At 35.9% G+C, this 21,577-nt stretch overlaps 2 protein-coding genes across 2 annotated transcripts in view; both read left to right on the forward strand.

The window, feature by feature from the left end:
• The window catches only part of LOC117106006 (E3 ubiquitin-protein ligase UBR3-like), a 106,400-nt gene extending 87,506 nt beyond the window's left edge, over positions 1-18,894 (forward strand). Inside the window, exon 29 of the mRNA XM_033247318.1 lies at positions 18,841-18,894. Coding sequence (XP_033103209.1) covers positions 18,841-18,894 — 54 coding nt within the window. The remainder of the gene's footprint in view (positions 1-18,840) is intronic.
• Positions 18,895-19,269: 375 nt separating this feature from the next.
• LOC117105993 lies at positions 19,270-19,881 on the forward strand. Its single transcript, XM_033247296.1, has one exon. The coding sequence runs from the start codon at positions 19,270-19,272 to the stop codon at positions 19,879-19,881; it is 612 nt and encodes a 203-aa protein (XP_033103187.1).
• Positions 19,882-21,577: the final 1,696 nt, after the last annotated feature.

Genomic DNA, 21,577 nt, shown 5'->3' on the forward strand with positions numbered 1-21,577 from the left:
GTAGATTCCTGATAAAAGATCATGAGAAATTTGGTGGCGTTTCATTTTGACTATAATGGTAATGTGATGATGATGAATTTTATTATATAAAAGTATCATTTCTGGCCATCTAGAGGTACTATTTCCTCAAATTTTCTCACCTCAGCTGCAACCATTGTGGGGCTGGGGTGGGTGTTGACTTACAAAATGCCCTCCCCTCCACCTTTCAAAACAGATCTGTGCCCTTCCCTGGGTATGACATTAAACTCCATCGAGTCGGCTCCTGATGTATGTGTTAGTGACTGCTGTTTGTTTTTATGATGTGATCTGGTTTTTCATGTCCATTTTTCGTGATTATGACTATTCTGGATAAAGAATGTTTTGAGCAGAGGTGGATTCAAGGCGGCACCCCCACCCTCCTTCATTTTTTTAAGGAAAAAAAGGAAAAATATATTCAAATTGAAGTGCGAGAGTGTAATTTCCGGCCATCTAGAGGTGCCCTAATCATAAATTTTCTTACCTCAGCCCCAACCATGGTGGGGCTGAGGTGGGTGGTTCCTCGGTCAGTGAAAGTCCCTCCCTGGTTCACCTCTCTTTCGAATTCCTGGATCTGCCACTGTTGATTTATTATATAATCATTTTTTCGCTTATTTATAATGCGTCTATTGCAATTTTCACTTTATCCTCTCAAACAGTCCTAAGAACGTTCAGAGTGCGCTACTTCACAGGGGGATTCGCCCCCCTTGACCCCGTCGGGGTCATACGTAATTCGCATAACGGCTCCCCCCTTTCAAAATCCTGGCTACGTCCCTGAGCAAAAGTCCATGTTAAAATCAAAATGTAATTGTAAAATTCAATGTCTAATTTATTAAAACGTAGGCGTAAATTTCTCAAAATGTAGATCTAGTTTTTCAAAATGAAGTTCTAATTTTTCAAAACGTAGTTCAAATTTTTTCCAAATGTAGTTCTAATTTCTTTAAAATGTAATTCAAATTAAAAAAGTAGGTCTGACTTGATCAAACTCCCTCTCCAAATTCTATTCCAAAACGTATATCAAAAACCAGCCTGGTTTGAAATGCATTTGACAACAACACTAGAAATGGAGTTTTGTTGCGTATGACACTAGACTTGCGAAATGTAAATCAAAACTAATCAGCCCAGCATTACGTGGGCCTGTTCCATTAATGATGGGGGAATCATTTTTCGCTGCAATCCAATGACATGAACAACGCTTCCCTGTGCATCTGCGAATTTTTAATGGTCAGGGTACCGCGATCACGAGCCCTATGCTAGGCATTATAGGTTAGGCTTATGTGGGCTGGGATTTGCAACAAGGTCATGGACGAGGCCTCTATACTATAGTAGGAGGACTAGGCCTCTATACTATAGTAGGAGGCCTGGTCCTAGTCTAGGCCTGTAATATAGTAAAATTCTGTATAAGTATAGTCATATGATTACAGGTTTACATTATACCAAGATCGATATAAACGATCGCATTTATTTTTCATTGAAAATAAAAGAAAACTTTAGATAATTTAACTTAAGGATTTTAAAATATTCCAAACCTGTACGCTTAAAAAAAAAAAAAAATAAAAAAAAAAAAAAAAATAAAGTTAACACTTCAGAAATACAGTACAGTATACCAATTATTCTCTCAAACCTTATATCCTATCGTGGTGTTTGTGTTTTAAGTTAACTTTATTTCTTTATTTTTTTTAAACGTACAGGTTTGGAATATTTTAAAATCCTTAAGTTAAATTATTTAAAGTTTTCTTTTTATTTTCAATGAAAAATAAATGTGATCGTTAATATCGATCTTGGTACAATGTAAACCTGTAATCATATGACTACTTATACAGAATTTTACTACCGTATATTATAGGCCTAGACTAGGACCAGGCCTCCTACTATAGTATAGAGGCCTAGTCCAAGACCTTGTTGCAAATCCCAACCCACATAAGCCTAGCATAGGGCTCGTGATCGCGGTACCCTGACCATTAAAAATTAGCAGATGCACTGGGAAGCGTTGTTCACGGCATTGGTCTGCAGCGAAAAATGATTCCCCCATCACTAATGGAACAGGCCCACGTCACGCTTGGCTGACTAGTTTTGATTTACATTTTGTGTGTCTGTGCCATAAGCAGCAAAAGTCCATGTTCTAGTGTTGTTGTAAAATGCATTTCAAACAAGGCTGGTTTTTGATTTACGTTTTGGAATAGAATTTGGAGAGGGCGTTTGATCAAGTTAGAACTACGTTTTGAATTTGAATTACATTTTAAAGAAATTTGAACTACATTTTCAAAAATTAGAACTTCATTTTGGGAAACTGGATCTACATTTTGAGAAATTTACGCCTACGTTTTGATAAATCAGACATTGAATTTTGCAATTACATTTTGATTTTAACATGGACTTTTGCTGCATATGGCACCCCATAGATTTGAAGGCTCTCAACATCCATTTCTTCTTGATCATTTTAGGCAGTGGAGATACCATTATCTTATTATTAAGTTTATTGTCAAATGGTCACTAAAACGATTTCTAAGTACTGCAAGGTTACTTATAACGGGTATACAAGTAATAATTAAGTCCAAGTATGCCCACATTTATGGGTAGGCGTTGTGACATGTTGATGAAGATGGAAATCATTTAGAAGTTGGGAGACATGAGAATGACATCAACATGGATGTTGAAGTTTCCAACAATTGCAAAATAACCAGAATTCTTAGAGATATAGTCAGGGAGAGTGGTGAATTCATCAATGAATTGAGCACACCTGGACGACGGAGAACAATAGATTGCAATAAGCCGGAATGAAACTGTTTTAGAAAATATGTTACAGACCTGAAATGCAGTGGCTTAACTATTATTAACAATTTGGAATCCAACTGTTACTTTAGCCAAAAATGCAACTCCCCCTCCTCTTCTTCCATGTCTTGCAGCATGAAAGAAAGCCAAGGACAGTGTTTTTCATTGAATATGAGAGTGAGTTGAGAATAGTAGGAGCAAGGTAACTGAAGCTGCATTTGAGAATTTCTAATTTTGGGCTGGGAACGTAAAGATGATTGAGGGAGATAGAACGGAGATATTTCTTTGAGGGGGAAACGACAGTCGTCGGCATAAGTATTGTGGTGCTAATTCTTTAAGAGATTTAAAAAGCGAAGTAGCCAAGTAGAAATTTCACTCGTTGAGAGACAGTCATTAGGTGCAAAGTTGAGAAAAGTGCAGAAGGGGATGTGCAAGGATGTACTTTGAGAATTAAGCAAAGAGATTGATTTTGCAGCTTCTGAATTTTGTGGACATTTTGGATGCTTCTGTTACCCCAGATGGAGGCGCAGTAATCTGTATGAGGTAGGATTAGTGTATTGTAAATGAGAAGTGAGGTGCGTTGATCAATAAATGGTCATGCTCTGGCAAGTGTTAATACTTTGTATGCGATGGTAGATGTTAGTTTACGAATGCGTGGTTGCCATGTTAATTTGTTGTCAAAAAGTAATCTTAGGTGTTTGTGAGAAGTTCTTGTCGAATTATTTGGTTATTCACAGTGATGTTAAGTTGTTTATTAGCTATACGTTGAGGTGTTCCAATTAGCATGACTTCGGATTTTTCAAAATTAAGGATTCGTCTGTTAGTTCGTAACCAGTCTGAAATAATGCATGTGATGTCTCTGCTGGCATATGCAAAACATACAACCAAAAAGTCAATAACCAATCAGAAAAATAGACCGCCTAAATAATTATTTTGGCATATTTGCCGGTCCAAGTTAAAAAAGGAATATTATTACAAATTTTACCCTATACAGAAACATTTGTTTAGTTATAAACCACTGTCTAATATTTAATTATTAAATATAGTAATATTTTTTATAAATCAGTTAAAGTTGATATTTTGTTTTTGTGTCTACTGCCCCCAACAGAGGCATAGACATTATGTCATAATGTAGCAATTAAAGATGGCGGAAAAGTGTAATTCCAGTTTAAGCATGATGGGTACTACTACCACAAGATAGCGGACGTTCTATTGACAATCGAATAGCGTTCGGAACTCAAACAAAATTGCGTTAGAAACTCGAACACACGTTATAGAGACGTAGCACGCGTTCGCCACGAACGCCTTTTACCATCATTTGAAGGACGCCCTCTAGAACATGGTAGTACTATTCATGATCAACGACATAACATGGTAACTCCAAGAGTTACTCATTTTTAAAGTGTTTTTAGTGTAATATAATAGTAGGCCTATACAGAATATTGTTGTGAAAGAAAATTTTCATGAAAAATCCAGATACACTACAATAATACACACATCTGCATATTGAAGAACATAAGATAAAATTAAAAAAACAAATACTCTTGTATAAGGCTGTAGACACATGCTCCCGCTGGGTGCCTATTTTTAAATTCCAGTCAGCATGATGAAACTAAACAAGATTAGGAGACTTTCTTGTTCCTTGTTTCGCGTATCAGAGAAGGGCTGAATAAAAATAAAAAGAAAATTTCTTATTTGGCAAATAGTTTTGCCAAAATCATCCAGATGGATGAGAAAATGAAAATAAATTTTATTGGGGAATGTAATAGAGAATGGTTAAATGCTTCAAATGTATATAGTTAGAAAGAAATATACATATATAATCGTTTGAGATTTCAAGGCAGTGGAGGGCGTAATAAAAATAAAGAAAACATTTTTTTCCCCTGAAATTTCTACTTTTTTGTGGCAGCAGGTGCGCTAATTGGCCAAAAATAAAATTTTATTTTTATTTGAAATCATCAATATTTGAAGTCGGCGGGTTCACTAATCAAGGTATAAAAAAGTCGCGCCTTATCAGGAAAAAAAATGCCTGTGAGTTGTGCCAGAATCGTGTGAATTTGTAACAAAAATATATTATTAAGATATTGGATTAAGGCTTGAATGTTACACATCATAGATAGCTCTGTCTGTCACATTTGACAACTGATGTGATTTGTCAACTTCTCAAGCCAGAGGCCATTTAAATATTGATGATACAGGCTACGGTCACACTAGAGTTTCAAGCCTGGCTTGACTCACCGCGGGTGAGATTTTCGTAATGTGACCGCATCTGCACCGACTCGCGCCTGGTGTGACCTCGATCTCAATCTACCTATCTTGATCCCGGCTCAGCACCCATATTGACCCTGGATTGACCCTGGCGTGACCGAGATTGACATTTCCTCGTCGGCTGTCGACCAATCACAGTCGATGACGCCGTTGCATTTAGAGGTTCTTGAAGAAAAAAACCGACTCGCGCCTGGCGTGACCTCGATCTCAATCTACCTATCTCGATCCTGGCTCAGCACCCATATTGACCCTGGATTGACCCTGGCGTGACCGAGATTGACATTTCCTCGTTGGCTGTCGACCAATTACAGTCGATGACGCCGTTGCATTTAGAAGTTCTTAAATAAAAAAAACCCGTGAGTTCTTCATGCGTGTTCAATCAAGACGCAATCATTACTTTTCATAAAAGTTAATTCAAATTTTAATTAATAATAATGCGATTGATTTGGAGCACCCAGGAAACTGCTGACCTGTTAGATTTGTATGGCCAACCCGAGCTGAGAGACCGGATAGAAAATAAAAAAAAAAAACAACAAAACGGGAATTTTTGGCATGCTTGCTGACAGATTAGCCAGTCTCCGACATGAGAAGAGAATGACGGCCCAAATTTTAAAAAAAGTGAAGGCTTTGCGAGCCCAATACAAGCTAATAAAAGATCAGTTGAAGAAGAGATGGTTCAGGCACATCTGGTGTAAAATATTTGATTGCGATCGACCCAATCACACGCGCGTATATCGAATCCTGTGAAACAGAGTTGGCCAAACTCTCTCTCTACGGCTCTGCTGTTTCGACTTTCATAATTTGGAGGTCAATTCAACTAGTGTGACCGACCCAGAATTTCGAGCCTGGCTTGAAATCTCGCCTGGCTTGAGACGCTAGTGTGACCGTAGCCAAAGTAGGCTGTGTTTACAGACACATATGGATTAACTATACAACAAATTAAAAAATCTATAACACTGGATAATTTAATAATTAGGCCTACTAAAATAATGTCTTGGAAACATTTTTTTGGCTTTCCTTTTGAATGTTAATCAAATTCAATATTCTATATAACTTTATTTGTCAATGTACAGAAATTTGGGTTGTCTTTGCATAATGCTGAAATCCAAAAAAGAAAAAAACAAAAACAAAAACAAATGAAAAATACAAATATATGCACAAACATTTGCATACCTATATACATAGAATTGTTTAGTGCCTTAATGGCAGAAGAAATGAAAATATCCCTAAACCTACATAGTCGTTTTCGGAGACTGGTACCGGCGACCGTTTCACATTATCTGGAAAAAATAATAGCTAGGTTCATATGGGATTATAGGCAGATGAAGTAGCTGTTCTACAGTACTTGCCAAGTTAATTGGATTAAATCCACTAATCGCGTTCGGCGTTAAGGTTTAGAGCGAGATATTTTGACTACCAGAAATTTGGAAAACACATCATTAGACAGGAAGTACAATCGCATGGTGGTCAATTACTGTTGATTTTCGCGCGACTAGTTTATGCTAGATCGAGACCATAGGCGTAAGCTAGGCCTAGGTCTCGGCGGTTGATTAGACTGGCCGAGGAGTCCAGCTGGAGGGTTTACACTGGTTTTTCCCCCCAAGTATTTCGTTTAGTGCGTGGTAGTGTGGGCATGCTGATTTCGGGTCATCCCTTATACATTGGCCGACCCCTTGCCCATCCCACGAATAAAAACGTCTCTCACAGCCTTGTGTTCTGCTCTTAGATTTTTCAACTTTGTCACAATTACAATTGCCGATGTTATGCTACTGTGGCCTAAGTCCCGCATTCTCTCTGCTATCCTTTCGTGGACACCAGCCTTCTGACGATACAATTTATCTTCAACTTTTTCGGCGATTTCTGGCTCCCTCCAGATATCTATTAAATATTCCCTGCGCATACGTAAATATTCCTGCGCATACGTCCAGAGATGCCGTTTCTTTACTGACTTTTCGGCCATCATTTGCAAAATAAGACTTGTTGAAATTAAAGTACACAGATCAGGGAGACTGCGTCAATTCTGAATAGTGTTTATGACAGTAACTAAAAAACGCGCTAACAGCGAGCATGGAAGGTCACTTTGCTTCAATTTGATTGGTGTATTCGTGACCTGTGGTCACCTGCTGTTTAATTGTTTACTGGCTTTAGGCTGGATTAAGAAGTTAAGTCGACATAAATTTACTCGACGGGCTTAGTCGAGTTGTGGCCTTCATCTCGCCATACTTGAGCGGTCATACTCAAACTTATGGCGAGATCATCTAGCTCATCCACTAAAATTATCTCCCCATAGTTGGATATGAACAGGGCTTATTTGATAGAAAGAAACCAGAACAATTGACAATGAGTTTTCCACAAGTCGATCTATCTTGATAGAGCTTGTTGGCTAAACACTGGCCAAACGGTGTTCAGTCGAAAAGCTCGATCAAGATAGACTTGTGAAAAAAGCAAGGTCTATGATTGTTGCACATCCTTTCCATCTTTCAAATTCCATTTTCAATGTTGCAATTTAAATGTATTTTTTCCATTCTTTGATTTCGGGAAAAAATATTTCATTGAAAGCACTTGAACTTGAACACTTGAAAATTTTATTCCAGTTTACCACATTAGAGAGTGTTGCAAAATTTATCCATTCAAATTTAAATGCTACTTTTGAGAAAATTTATGATTGACAGGTCAATATTTGATGACTCAGAATCATTACTCAAAAGATTGATGAGAACTTATCTAGTTATTAGGTGGCAGGCACCAAGATCCTCTGGTAACCCTCAAGATACACAGCTTCCCAGTAGGATAAATTTGATTATAGTACATTGACTCTAACAGATATTTTAGGATTCATTTTTCATACATCGGCCTACTAGTGGTTGTGCATGTGTTGGGTATTTCGGTTGTGCCTGTTTTCCCTAACAGGAGCATATCCACACCCCTTACAGAAGCTAATGGAGAACAATTTAGGGCAATAATATTTAATCTTACATGACGGCAAACCATGTATGATTACCAAAGTATTAATCTGATTTGATCATTTTTGTTAGAGTTCGTCTTTATACTGGAGTGTATCTGTACTGCTGCTAGGTGTGTTTGTGCACTCCTAATAGAAGCAGATGGAAAAAATTATTACTGTCTGCATTGATATTGATAGTGCTAATAAACTAGAACAATAAAGCTGAATATTTAGTTGCCTACACTGTATAAAACCTGCATATAAATTAGCTTTCAAAATAACAAAAAAAAAAAAAAAAAACCACTAAATTATAGTAGCAGACTCATAAATGCTATTTTATATATTGTTTTCATAAACTCTTGATTGGGTTCAGTTTTGTTTTTGATCTCTGTCTTATCAGTTGTTAAGTTATAAGAATGATTTGGTAACTTACAGTGTTTTCTCAGATGTTACAGGAAATGGGCGAGTTAATGTACCCTATTAAGACATCACAAGCGATCGGTTGTAGCAATTGTGGCACCAAATCGCGATTCACTGTCACTAAATTAATCTATTTTATATATTGTTTTCATAAACTCTTGATTGGTGTTCAATTTTTTTTTATCTCTGTCTTATCAGTTGTCAAATTATAAGTATGATTTGGTGACTTGCAGTGTTTTCTCAGATGTTACAGGAAATGGGCGAGTTGTACCCTATTAAGACTAGCATCCCATGCGATCAGTTGTAGCAATTGTGGCACCAAATCGCGATTCACTATTGTGTGTGAAAGCTCACCAATAGTAGTTGATAAGTAATCGATATCACAGTTGTTACCAGTTGCGATTGAGTGCTACAATTTCTATTACTCCCGATTACCATAGAATCTGATTGCAACAAATTCCACAGGCACTGATTGGCTGAGGTCAGCATAGGCTAGCCACCGGAGGCCTAGTACCATTTGACCGTTCTAATATAAAGTTTGTGTCTGATTTGGTCTGAATGCGCTTGTTGGTTGTGATTGAGAGTAATCCGTTATGGATTACCACCGACTACATCACAACCGATCACAACCAAGTGTAGTAATAAGCCTTTAGAAAAGAATTGATTTTTATATAACTGATCGAAATGAACTCCCCTTTTGTATGTTTTCAGTGATTATATTTGTTTTCAAATAGTTTGTGTGTGCTGATATATTTCAGGAAATTAATCTAAATTAACATGTTTAAGGATTTTCCTAGTAGAAAGTGTAAATTAGCAAAAACTGAATAGATTTGATTAAATATTAGTTGATTTAGTGTCTATTTCAATGCTTTTCTGGATTTTACAGTATATTTTAAGTTTGGAGTATAGTCTTTTAAAATTAAATTTATATTTTATTTGTCAATCTGATCAAATTTCAGGAAATTAACCTAAATGAACATGTTGTAATTAATTATTCAATTATTATTAGACCTTCAAAGAAGTTAAATTGTTTTGCTTTTTTAAAAGTAAATTCTTAAATTCCTGTTTGTAATCTAATAATATGAAAGATTTGTATATCATATATTTCATTATCAGATACAAAAGTATACATACTATAGGCCTAATTAATGAAATTTAGATTGTGAGGACACGGGTCATACCGTCGTGTCCGACCGAAAATGTATCCACCCTTTAATATTTCGTGCACCACCCTTCAAATTTTGAGGACAACATTTTCTGAAATTCCGCCACTCTTGAAAAAATCCTGTCGAGAGGGCTGCACTTAAAATTGGATGACAATAAATGAGCAGTTCAATTAGTATAAATTTTATTTTTGAGGTATTTCTCCCATAATTACAGTGGCGTATCTAGGAGACTTGAAATGGGGTGGGGATGATAGAGAGGGGCGCGAAGGTGAAGTGGGGGTTCAATAATTAGGTGAGGGCGCTGGCCAAAAAATAAGATGATTTGTGGTAATTTTTAACTACTTGAGCATGATTTTTTTACTCCGAACCCCCAAGTACGCCACTGCATAATCACAACCAGTACAGTATCTATTTAGATGATTCATCCTAGAAATCTGATCGTTTGGGACCCTTGATGCTTTATTCCAAGTCTCTTTGTGCGTCCTGGTGAATGGAGTTGTCTTTGACTTCGAGATAAATCCTTCCAATTAATTTGTCAGGATTAGACCCAGCACCTTGGCATTGGAAGGCCAGTGTCTTAGATGTATTGTCCCATGATAAATACCAAAAAAATCATAAAAATATTTTTTGAAATTAACTTGCCCTTTTTATTAAGTTATTAATTTGAACATAGAAATTAGTTTATTTGAAAAAGGTCTACCCATCAGTTTACAGCGAAAAATGATAGAAACACTTCCAGTCACTGGAAGTGTTTTATTATTTTTGTTATCATTTTTCGGTTTAAAAATCAGGGTTATGATTTTTTGACATTAGCAAGGGACAATATGTCTTTAACCATCAAATCACCGTTCTTTTGGTGACCATGATTTGTAAAAAAGTGTGTTGTGCAGATGATATGACAATTTGGGTCTGAGATGCCAAGGGTAGGGTAGTACTCACTAAGTTCAGCTGTTTTTCATTACAAATCTTTTTCCTGAGTGTTGTATTTCATTTAGTCATGTTTCATAATTGTTATCAGGGATTATGCGCAGTGGCAATGGTTTGGTTTCAGAACCTCAAATGCTGGGTATATTTGATTTGTCTGCTTAAGAAGGCACCTTATCTACATTAATTCAGTTTACCAGGGAACAGTGAAATTACAATAATAATTAATTACAAATGAACCAGAAAGACAAGGCTCCTCACAGTTCAGTAGTGGTTAATAACACTCAAAAAAGGATTGACATTGATCTGTTTTTGACCTTGTGTATACCTTAATCATGAGCATGCAAGGGGGCACAGGTAGGATTGGGGAAACAGAAGGCACAGGAAAAATAAAGCGGATGGACACAGTTTCAGTAGTTTAGTGAGTAAATAAAGTGAGTTGGGTGGTATGGGGGATTGGGAGAGACAGATGTAGATTTAGAGGGATGAATTATTTAATTTAATGTTTCACTTGTTTAGTTTGAATATAAAAGAGGTGATGGTTTATAAAATCTGACAATTTGATTAAAAAAATAATATTTGATACTCTGTGAATTATGTAACAGCCTCATCTACAAGGGCATTATATGTCAAATTTAATTATCTAAAGTTCAGATTTCTCTCTATGAAAGTCTACCTGACCATGAGGGAAAAAATACTTACATGACTTAGCAAATCTTTAAAAAAGTATTAATTGGCATTAAATATAATGATAATCACATTTTAAAGAAATTGTTTTTATCACAATCATTCCGTGAATACAATTTTGTAATGAAAATTAGACAAAGATAGTTATGAAGACAAAAGGACTAAGGAAAAATTTACAAACAGGTTTTACAAATTATCACTCAATGTTATTATTGTATCCTTGGAAAATATTCTAGCTCAAAATTTTATAACGACTGGGTGCATTTGGGCCATCCTAGGTCAAATGATGACTGTACAAGTCACAAATTATTAGTTCTGCAGCACTCTTAAAATTCAGCGATTACAGGAGCCAAGTTACCATGGTATTTAGCAATGCATACTAGGGACGTATAAAGAAATACCACTGATTTGGTTTTGTGGAGGGTGTGCAAAAATGGATCAACTGGGTGTGGGAGTCATACAGAATCTCAGGCAGGTTAAGAGTTTCATTTCATTTATTTGTCTCAACCAATTAAAATGTACATAAACAGAAATGGAAAAAACAGGACACTCCAAAAGAAAATCAATCACTGTCGCAATACACAAATGAGGCATGTCATGGCGAAATGGTTAAGTTGTCACACATTCCAGTATTGATTAAATGAGCTTTAAAATATGGGAGTTCAAAAAATTGCCTAAAAATCCAAATTTGCTTTTCACTATAGATCAACAGTTTATTGTCTTATTAATCATGTGCCAAAGTATTAGTTCTGGAAGTGGTCAACAAACTGTTTATTTAATGTTATTTTGATAGTTCATTCTATTAAACAATGTATGCACAAATAACTTTGAAAGGCAATTACTCAAAATTTTGTTTATCTTGATTCTAAGACTACTGTACATTCACTTTCCAATAACTTAGGTTTGAAATGTCCAATTTCTATGAATGACCCCTCATTTTAAAGATCACATACTCATTTATCTGAAAATACCAATAACTTGAATTTCAATATTTGCTACAACTTACAATATAAAATTCTTCAAAAAGATAAAAAATCGAAAGGTAATTATTGAAATATAGAAAAATGTGTAGAAATCGATAAATGAGCAATTCGGTTCCAATTTCTAAGTCTTCAATATCAGCATCGAAATCTAGTTGTGAAAAGCAAGACTGTCTATATTAGGAAAAACAAATGTTTTATATGTACAATCTCAACTGACTTTAGTATGGACCTTTCCCATATAAAGGTACATATCACACCCCCAGAGATAGGCCTGTAGCCTACTAATACCATTAGCTCACTTACTCTTTCTGTAATTGTTAGGTGTTACCACACTTATTACCTAACTAAACTTAAAGCAGGGCACTCACTGGGCTGTATGACCATCGTACCATGAATCCATCTTCGCTCCCTGTGAGAGCTAGACGACGCGACGCCATATGCTGATTCTCAGTGGCAGTCTAAATGTATCGTCAAAGAACGATCTGTTGCACACACACATTGTGGCATTGCGTTCTCCATAGAATCGCGACGGTCGTCGGGCACAGTGAGTGCCCGGCTTTAGACATTTTCCATGATGCAACAGAAAAATTATAAATTTGTTATGTACTGAAACAACACAGAATTAGACTTTCTTTCATTACCTTCACTGAAATATTTGCATAGATTAAGGTGATTGTTATATCATTGAGAACTAGTTTAACATACTGTACTACCAGAAATAAAGTAATTAGGAAATACAGAAGAGGTATATTGTTGTTGTCGTTTGTGTTGTATCTCTTTGGGTGCTGCCGGCGTGTTATGCTGCTGTGTTTAGGTTGAAGGTAGGGATATAGCATTTTATTCATGGTTATTGAGAATTACAGTATTAATTAGGAAGCAATGACATTGTGTTTACATAAGCTTGAATACACATAATAGATATTGTTTGAAAATATGCTCATAATGATGATAATACCAAAATGTACATTTAACACCAAACTTTCTTTCATACCTAAGGATATAATTTTATGATCTTGATTAAACAGTAACAGCCTTGAATGTCCAGTATCAAAATATATCAAGAGATACCAGTAAATAATTTGAGTAATATTTATAAAAATCAAAAATAAAATCTTTCATTTAATTTTAAATATAATTGCCCACTTGATTGTCTTAATATAGATGATTGACAGTTTAAAGTGATAAAAACTCACTGTCATTCTAAAACTCAACTTTCAAAATAATGTACAGGCTGTACACAGAAACGTATTACATCTAAACAAACATCTTCAAAACGTATCATATAAAATTTTCCAGTATTAGCTAATTTTGGAGAGCGCCACCAGCATCGGTTTATGTCGAGACACTTGTTATGTTTTTGAACTTGGATGCTAATCCCAGACAAAGTATACTTTGGAACGCCATGCAAATATGTAATATGGAACGCCATTGGTGCCAAAATCTCTTTATTTAAAGCATTTTCACTGATTTTAAGTCAAAGTTTAGGGACTAGAACCCAGTCTACAAACTCTTATTCTAAAAACATGCATTTTTAAAAATCCTATTATACTAAATTAATTTTCAATATACACATCTAAACATCTATCAGCAACTGAGTCCTATTATGCTAAAAAATAACTTGCAACACAAATCTAAAATCACATCATCAAATCCCTTGTTAAAAAATAAAAATACACATTGAAAAAAAAAATCATACTAAAAAAAAAACTTTTCAAATACAAATATGAAATGCATTTTCAATTCAATTCAATTCAATTCAATTCATTTTATTCAGTCTATTATACATATTATTATATATTTTCTTGGCCTCTTAATTTATGAACGAAGGGTTGAATTATAACGATAAAACCATTCCAAGTTTTATTCAATTGTACTGAACTTTGTTATTAAACCTTGGCATCTGTCAAAATCTAGCTATGATGTGATGCTCGAGTTAATTTTAAATGCTAATTATTAAATTTATCAGTACTTTCGGTTTTAAGATGTTTTTCATATGAAGACTAGACTGATTCATTAAAAGATAAACTGATGTTTGAAGGATACATTTGCCAACAATCTTTGAAATGACAGGCTCCTGATGCCAGTTGCAAGTAAACTTGCATAAACATTAAATAGCAAAAAGTATATGCAACAACTCCCCTTACAAATAGGCTCCCATCGGGAGCGTGTGTCTACTGCCTTATACAGGAGTTTTTGTTTTTTTAATTTTATCTTATGTTCTTCAATATGCAGATGTGTGTATTGTTGTAGTGTATCTGGATTTTTCATAAAAAATTTCTTTCATAACAATATTCTGTATAGACCTACTACTATATAACACTATAAACACTTTAAAAATGAGTAACTCTTTGAGTTACCATGTTATGTCGTTGATCACGAAGAGTACTACCATGTTCTAGAGGGCGTCCTTCAAATGATGGTAAAAGGCGTTGGTGGCGAACATGTGCTGCGTCTCTGTAATGCGTGTTCGAGTTCCGAACGCTATTTGATGGTCAATAGAGTGCCCCCTACCTCGTGGTAGTAGTACCCATCATGCCTAAAGGCGCGATCTACAAATTATCCCCAACGACAGAAACGGGTCAAACACGTTTACTATTGTTATATGACAAGCTCCCAAACGCGTCTGTGAAATGCCGTTTGGAAGCTTGTCGTTCGAGCCGTTTATTCCGTTTGGAAGTTAACTCCTCCCCTTTTCATATGGCTGACTGCTCGTGAATAGCAAAATGTTAAACGCGTTCAGCGAAATTTGGAATTTGATCGTGATTTAAACAACTTCAAAACTTGTTCAGTGTCCCTACCGTACCTAGGCTATGTAGGCCTAGGCCTATATTTATAATAGTAGTAGCCTGGTAGTAAAATGCTAGCCTACGCTAGGTGACAGTTTACGAAGAAATGTTTATAATAAAGGCCTAAATTTAATTATTTTTTTTGTTGGGGAAACCCCAATGTTTCTTGTATTTTAGTAGGCTAAGCCCTACCGTTACATGTAGGTTTTATAGAAAAGAAAGCAATCGCCAGTAACCTTGCTACCCAGATTATATTGTGCGATGTTCGAATTGACCTATCAAAACAATTACCTTTTGCCAACTTTCTAATTCCCACGTGCCTGCACAGCCCGCACAATACAGCATGTAAACACTGACCTGGATCAGCCGCAGTTGAAGAAGTTCGTTGTGGCGATCACGTGATGCCACAACAGTACGTATGCTACGGCATTGTGTTTTACTGTGTAGGCTATATGAATTTAATACATGTTTGTATTATTATATATATTATTATGTTTTAAAAATGGTTAAACCATGGCACATGTTTATATTGCTGAACAAGGCAGTCGGCTATTCCCTTCTTGCGGAGCAGCAGCGCGTTTACATTCCTGAAGGCGGCGTTCAAAGAATCAGATCAGACACTAGAGCGTCTACATTCCTGAGTTGGCGGCGTTTAAAGAGAAGACTACTGTATGTGATTGACCTTGTGTCTGCTTCTCTCATGCTTCTACTGATCGTGGGAACCTACTTGTGTGGGAACGTTTCTCAGTGAATTCACTGTTACTAGGCAATTTGCAGTAATGCAAACTGGTGGTATATGCCTATTTCAAACAGTTTATTTCCGTTCATGACAAAGTAAGAATATCGATACGAAACAAAGTGAATTGATTTTATTTCTGAACGGGACCGGTAGCGGCAGGATTTGGCAGAAGGGGATACGATGTGTCCGACAAAAAATCACGAGGCAAATATTAAAACAGTGTAAATTTTTATTTCATTTCCTTCAACTTAACTTATATACCGGGATGGTGTCCGGCGGGAGATAGTTGATACTATCATAGTTTAACTTTTATCTATCATGTATTTAAAGCGGCCTGTAGTATGTGTATACAGCATATATTTGTATTAGGCCTACATGCATGTGCTGCCATTATCGTCATTACCACTTAATTTAACTATTAGGACTATGCAGCCTTTAAACTTTGAACTTGGTTCATTTCAAAGTAAAACTTGTTCAGTATTTTAAATTGTACAAAAACGGTAGTTCAACCGGGGCCTGGTCTAACGACAGAGACGTGTTTGTCGCCCAAAACAATAGAAACAATGGCAAACGCGTTCAAAAGCACAAACCCGTTTAGACGCGTCTGGGACATATTCGACTAGCTTATTAATATTCATGAGGCACGATTATTAGACGATCGCTTTCCCAGACGCGTTTGTAATACATGGTTTTCCCAGACGTGTTTCTGTCGTTGGGGATAATTTGTAGATCGCGCCAAACCGGATTTACCCTTTTCCGCCATCTCTAATTGCTACATCATGACATAGGGTCTATACCCCGTTGGGGGCAATAGACACAAAAACTAAACTGAAAAGGAGATTATATCTTTTGTAGGAAACACTCTGATAATTATAAACTAATGTTACAGATAGGGTTACAGACAGACATCCCTATTCAATACCACTGTACTTTAGCAGGAAATTAAGGGTTATTTGGTCGCATTTGTGACCTGATTTTTTATGGTGCGACAAGGAATTCAACTTTGTCGGGCTCAGTGCAACAAGGTCATTTGATAGCGCTAGTAGATTTTGTAAGTTGTAGGAAGGTATTTTCCCTCCAAATCCCAATTATTTCCAACTTGTACAGCCAATGATTTTCAGTCAGGCAGTACGCAAAACATGCTATCATTCATTTTACATGTACTGTATCAGCCAATCAGCATGACCTAGACTGTTAAAGTGTGACGTCGTACACTAAAACCGTGTCAATGTGCTCTCATCTTATTCTTGGTAAATAAACGATCACCGTCAAAGCGAAGGAGACTGGTATAAAAACATTGGATTGCACGATTTTTTAACATTTTATTGAGTGCTACTCTTACCTGTACCTCCTCGTAATTGTGAACGTTTCCTTAACGTATTTGTTCATAAAATAGACTATGTACCGAAATTTCAAACGATCGTATACAGTATTGACTCATATGATGTAAAGGGCCCAGCATCAAGAAATAATCAAAATTTAACACTAAATAAATCGTAAATAAATACAATTAGGCATCATCGGGATGATTATATTCAAAGTACTACTATGTAGTAGACGGTAAGCAATGTTATTTAATAGGCCTCTTTCAAACAATTTATTTCGTTCTTAACAAAGTATCAGCAGAAAGTAAGCAAAATGATTGTTTAATAGTGTTTTGAAATAATATAAAAATTGAATTGTATATAAATGGATATTTAAAGATTAAATTTTAAACGTGGAATTAATAAAGTGCAACAATTGAATTAATTGGTTAATTTAATCTAGAAGATATATAAAAAGATATACAATTCTACAAGGAATGTTTCTTGTTTTGACAAAAAAAAATCAAAGCGTAACAACAAAAACAACATCAGTTAAACCAAACTAACATCAGTTAAACCAAACTAATTGGCCTTCCAATTACGAAACGTGTGACGATGTTCTCTGGCGAATAATACTGAAGTTTCGAAGTTGGAAGGCGTACTAGTTTTTTTTTTTTTTTTTTGTAATTCTCAATAAAAACAACCATTGAATAAGAAAATGAAACTACAGATCGTTATGTAGGTATTTATAAGATACTTTGCTGAAGTTGTACAGGCCCAGGCCTAATGTTGTAGGCTACATTATAACCTAAGAAGTGTTGCCGGCCGGCTGTGTGATGCCAATTTTTCGGGCTTAAAACGAAGCCTAAATGGCCTTTGACAAGTGGGGAGCTGGAATCTCAGCACTTCCGAAATGCTGGTGAAAACTCTGGAACTCTGTCAATATAAAGTAAATATTTAAACAACAGCACTTTTTTTTTTATATTGTTCTATACTGTACAGACTAACGCGGCTATACTTTTTATTCATCTGTTTAGGTTGAAATTATTATGTGTAAATTGATTTAGAGTTATCTCATAAAGACAAAATTCCATCCACGCATATTCAAAATAAGTCTACCAATTTCCGCGCAAATGTTGCAGTTCGGCCAGTAGCTATTGTAACCAATGTATAGGCATTTGCAGTGTTAATGCAATTCTGCACAAATGAAGATAAATACTGAAAAATTTAAAGGAAGTGTACAAAAAATATAATTAATGTTTCAGTAATAATAATTGGTGAAATCCTAAATAGAGAGGATCCAGAATGGCCTATAAATGAAGAAGGGGATGTTGAGAACAATCAAGAAATCACGGAAATAAACACTGGAAGAGTCACCATGCATGAAATAAAGGAAGCACTCAAAACACTAAAGAATGGAAAATCACCTGGTGTAGATTCAATAACAGCAGAACTACTGACCCAGAATTCACAACAGATAGATTAAAGGAGCTATTTGACCAGATTTGGAAAGAAGAGAAAATACCACATACATGGAAAAGAGAACTGATTATAAAACTACCCAAAAAAGGCAACCTAAAAGAATGCAAAAACTGGCGAGGTATCACTCTTTTAAGTGTGGTCAGCAAAGTTCTGAGTAGAATTGTGATAGAAAGAATAAGAAACGGAGTTGATGCACAGTTGAGAAAAGAACAGGCTGGGTTCAGGAAGGGGAGAGGGACAACGGAACAGATCTTCATTCTGAAGAATATAATTGAACAAGTAAATGAATGGCAGGCAACCATATACCTAAACTTCATTGATTTTGAAAAAGCGTTCGATTCTATCCACAGGGAAGGCTTATGGATAATAATGACAAAATATGGAATACCAGGGAAGATTATTAATATTGTCAAGACATTCTACGATAAATTAGAATGTGCAGTAATTCACCAAGGCAAGAAATCCAAGTGGTTTGACATAAAAACTGGAGTAAAACAAGGCTGCAACATGTCAGGGTTCCTGTTCCTTATAGCAGTGGATTGGATATTGAGAAATACAGTAGAGAATGGAAAGAATGGAATAAGATGGAAGCATACCACCAAGCTTGATCGATGATCTTGATTTTGCGGACGACATTGTCCTGATATCAAGCACGAAAAATCAAATACAAGATAAATCAGACAGACTGGTAGAAGAAGCAGCAAGACTAGGACTGAGAGTGAACCATATTAAAGAAGACCAAAATCATGAGAATAAATTCTAGAAACGACGTAATAACCATGAACGGAAAAGATCTAGATACGGTGGAAAAGTTTTCATATCTTGGAGCCATTGTGACAAATGAAGGGGGAATTGGTGACGTGAACAACAGACTTCCAAAAGCCAGAGCTACATTCACCAAACTGAAGGGAATATGGAAGTCAAATATAATTAACAGAAGAACGAAAATAAAATTATACAATGTGCTAGTTAAATCTGCTCTCTTATACGGATGTGAATCGTGGAAGAGGACGAAAGGAGAAGAAAAGGAAATAGATATATTTCAAAATAAATGCCTACGTTGGATGCTAAATATTAAATGGCAAGAGAGGGTGACAACTGAAGATTTATTGAAAAGAGCAGATACGCAACCGATAAGCAAAGAAATTAGATGTAGAAAATGGAAATGGCTGGGGCATATACTAAGAAAAGATCAAGGAGATGACTGCAACATTGCATTGACATGGGCACCGGAAGGTAAGCGAAGACGAGGTAGACCAAACACAACATGGAGACGAATGGTAGAAAAAGAAAGAAATATGGGAGGATGGACATCATGGGGAGTAGCTAGAGCGGCAGCGGCCAACAGGGACAGATGGAGGCATTCTGTTGAGGCCTTATGCGTCACTTGATGCGAAGAAGTTAGGTAAGGTAAAGGTAATATTAATTATTAATTTTATAATCAATATATCAATCCACTTAAGTAACTGCAGATTTTGGCTGTCCATTGACTGACAGTTTAGCTAGCACATTATTTCTTCTCATGTTTTTCTTTTTTATACTCTGTATATATGTTAATAATTAACAGAAATTTGTAATTTTCTTAGAAATATTCCTAACAATTGAAACTTTCCTTGAAATACTTTCCCTTTCCTTCCAGTTAGGTTGAATTTTTTACCTTGCACCATTTTTCTTTACTATCCCTTTAATATCTATTTTCTTTTTAATATTGTTTATCCTTTTTCTTATTTCATTTTTGATACTTACCTTTACTTTTAGTTTTTTCGTTGTCATTTTCTTTCCACCATTTTACTTCTTTCTTTTTTTTCTTTCCATCCTTTTGTTATTTCTTATTTATTATTTTTCTTTTTTTTTTTCAATTTTTAAAAATCTCTTCTCTTTTTCTTTTATGTCTTCTTTCTTGCATAATAATCCATTGGGACAGTGTAGGTGTGGGTGGGTGGGGGTTTGTTAGGAAATATAAAGGTACCCCCTTTTTTTTTATCACTGTGCTCCAGTGGTTCCAAATTGGGTCCACTGGAACACTGTGTTAAAATATAGACAGGCATCTCCTTTTCTCTCTCCCCCCCCCCCCAAAAAAAATGAGNNNNAAAAATGAGCTCCCGCCCCCAGTCCCCACCCCCATTGAAATTGTCCGAAGTCAATCATGCTCAAGTAGTTAAACATCACCTTATTATCGCCCCACACTTAATCATCAAGCTCCTCAATTCATCTTCGTCAGTCCCCATTTCAATACTCCTGATGTCAGTATGGACCACACCCATAACCATCTAGTTGTAAGCCAAGAATTTAAGCTGTAGCTTTTTCAGATTTAGTTCTTTTCAAGGTGAGAATTGTATTGGGAAGGGTGGGGGCAGGAAGGGACTTTCATAGATTGAGATCTAGACCACATCAGCCCCACCATGGTTGTAGCTGAGGTAAGAAAATTTATGATTATGGCACCTCTAGGTGGCCGGAAATGGCCCCCTTTCTTAAATGGGAATATAATTTTTATTTCTACACTATTTTTTCATAATTTTGAAATATTTAGGGGCCCTGGCCGGCTTTCTCCTCCCTTGAATCCGCCACTAATCTGGTTATGAGCTTTCTTAACACATTTAATTCATTTGCTGCACATAATGATACCCTTCGGCACTGACTTTGATATACGCACTGTGAGGAAATTAATAATATAGACTAGTAAAAAAATTTTAAAAGAGGCCTAGAAATCAAGTTAGGGGGGAGTGGAATGTTAGAAGCAGTCAACATAGCCAGATATCCTAATTAATCCCTTCTGATCCCCCTAAGCCCTGTTGACACTTGATTTTTCGTCTAGTATACAAATGGCGGCCATTTTTCAAAATGGCTGCCAAATTTATCAAAAATGTACATATAATACGGGAAATTAAAGCTGCAGGTATGATTTTGGTGTCTAAACTCATAATTTCTATACAGGCAACAAACCAGACATATAAAAACTACTGTCACTCAAACCAGAACGGAACATAACCGCAAAATATACTTAAAATGTGCATAAAACAAGAATAAGTATATAAACTCACCAAAAGTAGTCGTGTTTGGTATCGTTGGAAAGCTCTTCCGATGCTG

This window comes from Anneissia japonica, unplaced genomic scaffold (genome assembly GCF_011630105.1).
Source record: "Anneissia japonica isolate Jap-2015-1 unplaced genomic scaffold, ASM1163010v1 scaffold284860_len1800451_cov186, whole genome shotgun sequence".
Taxonomy (NCBI): Eukaryota; Metazoa; Echinodermata; class Crinoidea; order Comatulida; family Comatulidae; genus Anneissia; species Anneissia japonica.

Excerpts from the sequence above, each read along its gene's own strand:
- LOC117105993 (XM_033247296.1), top strand. The coding sequence starts at position 19,270 with ATGAACGGAAAAGATCTAGATACGGTGGAAAAGTTTTCATATCTTGGA.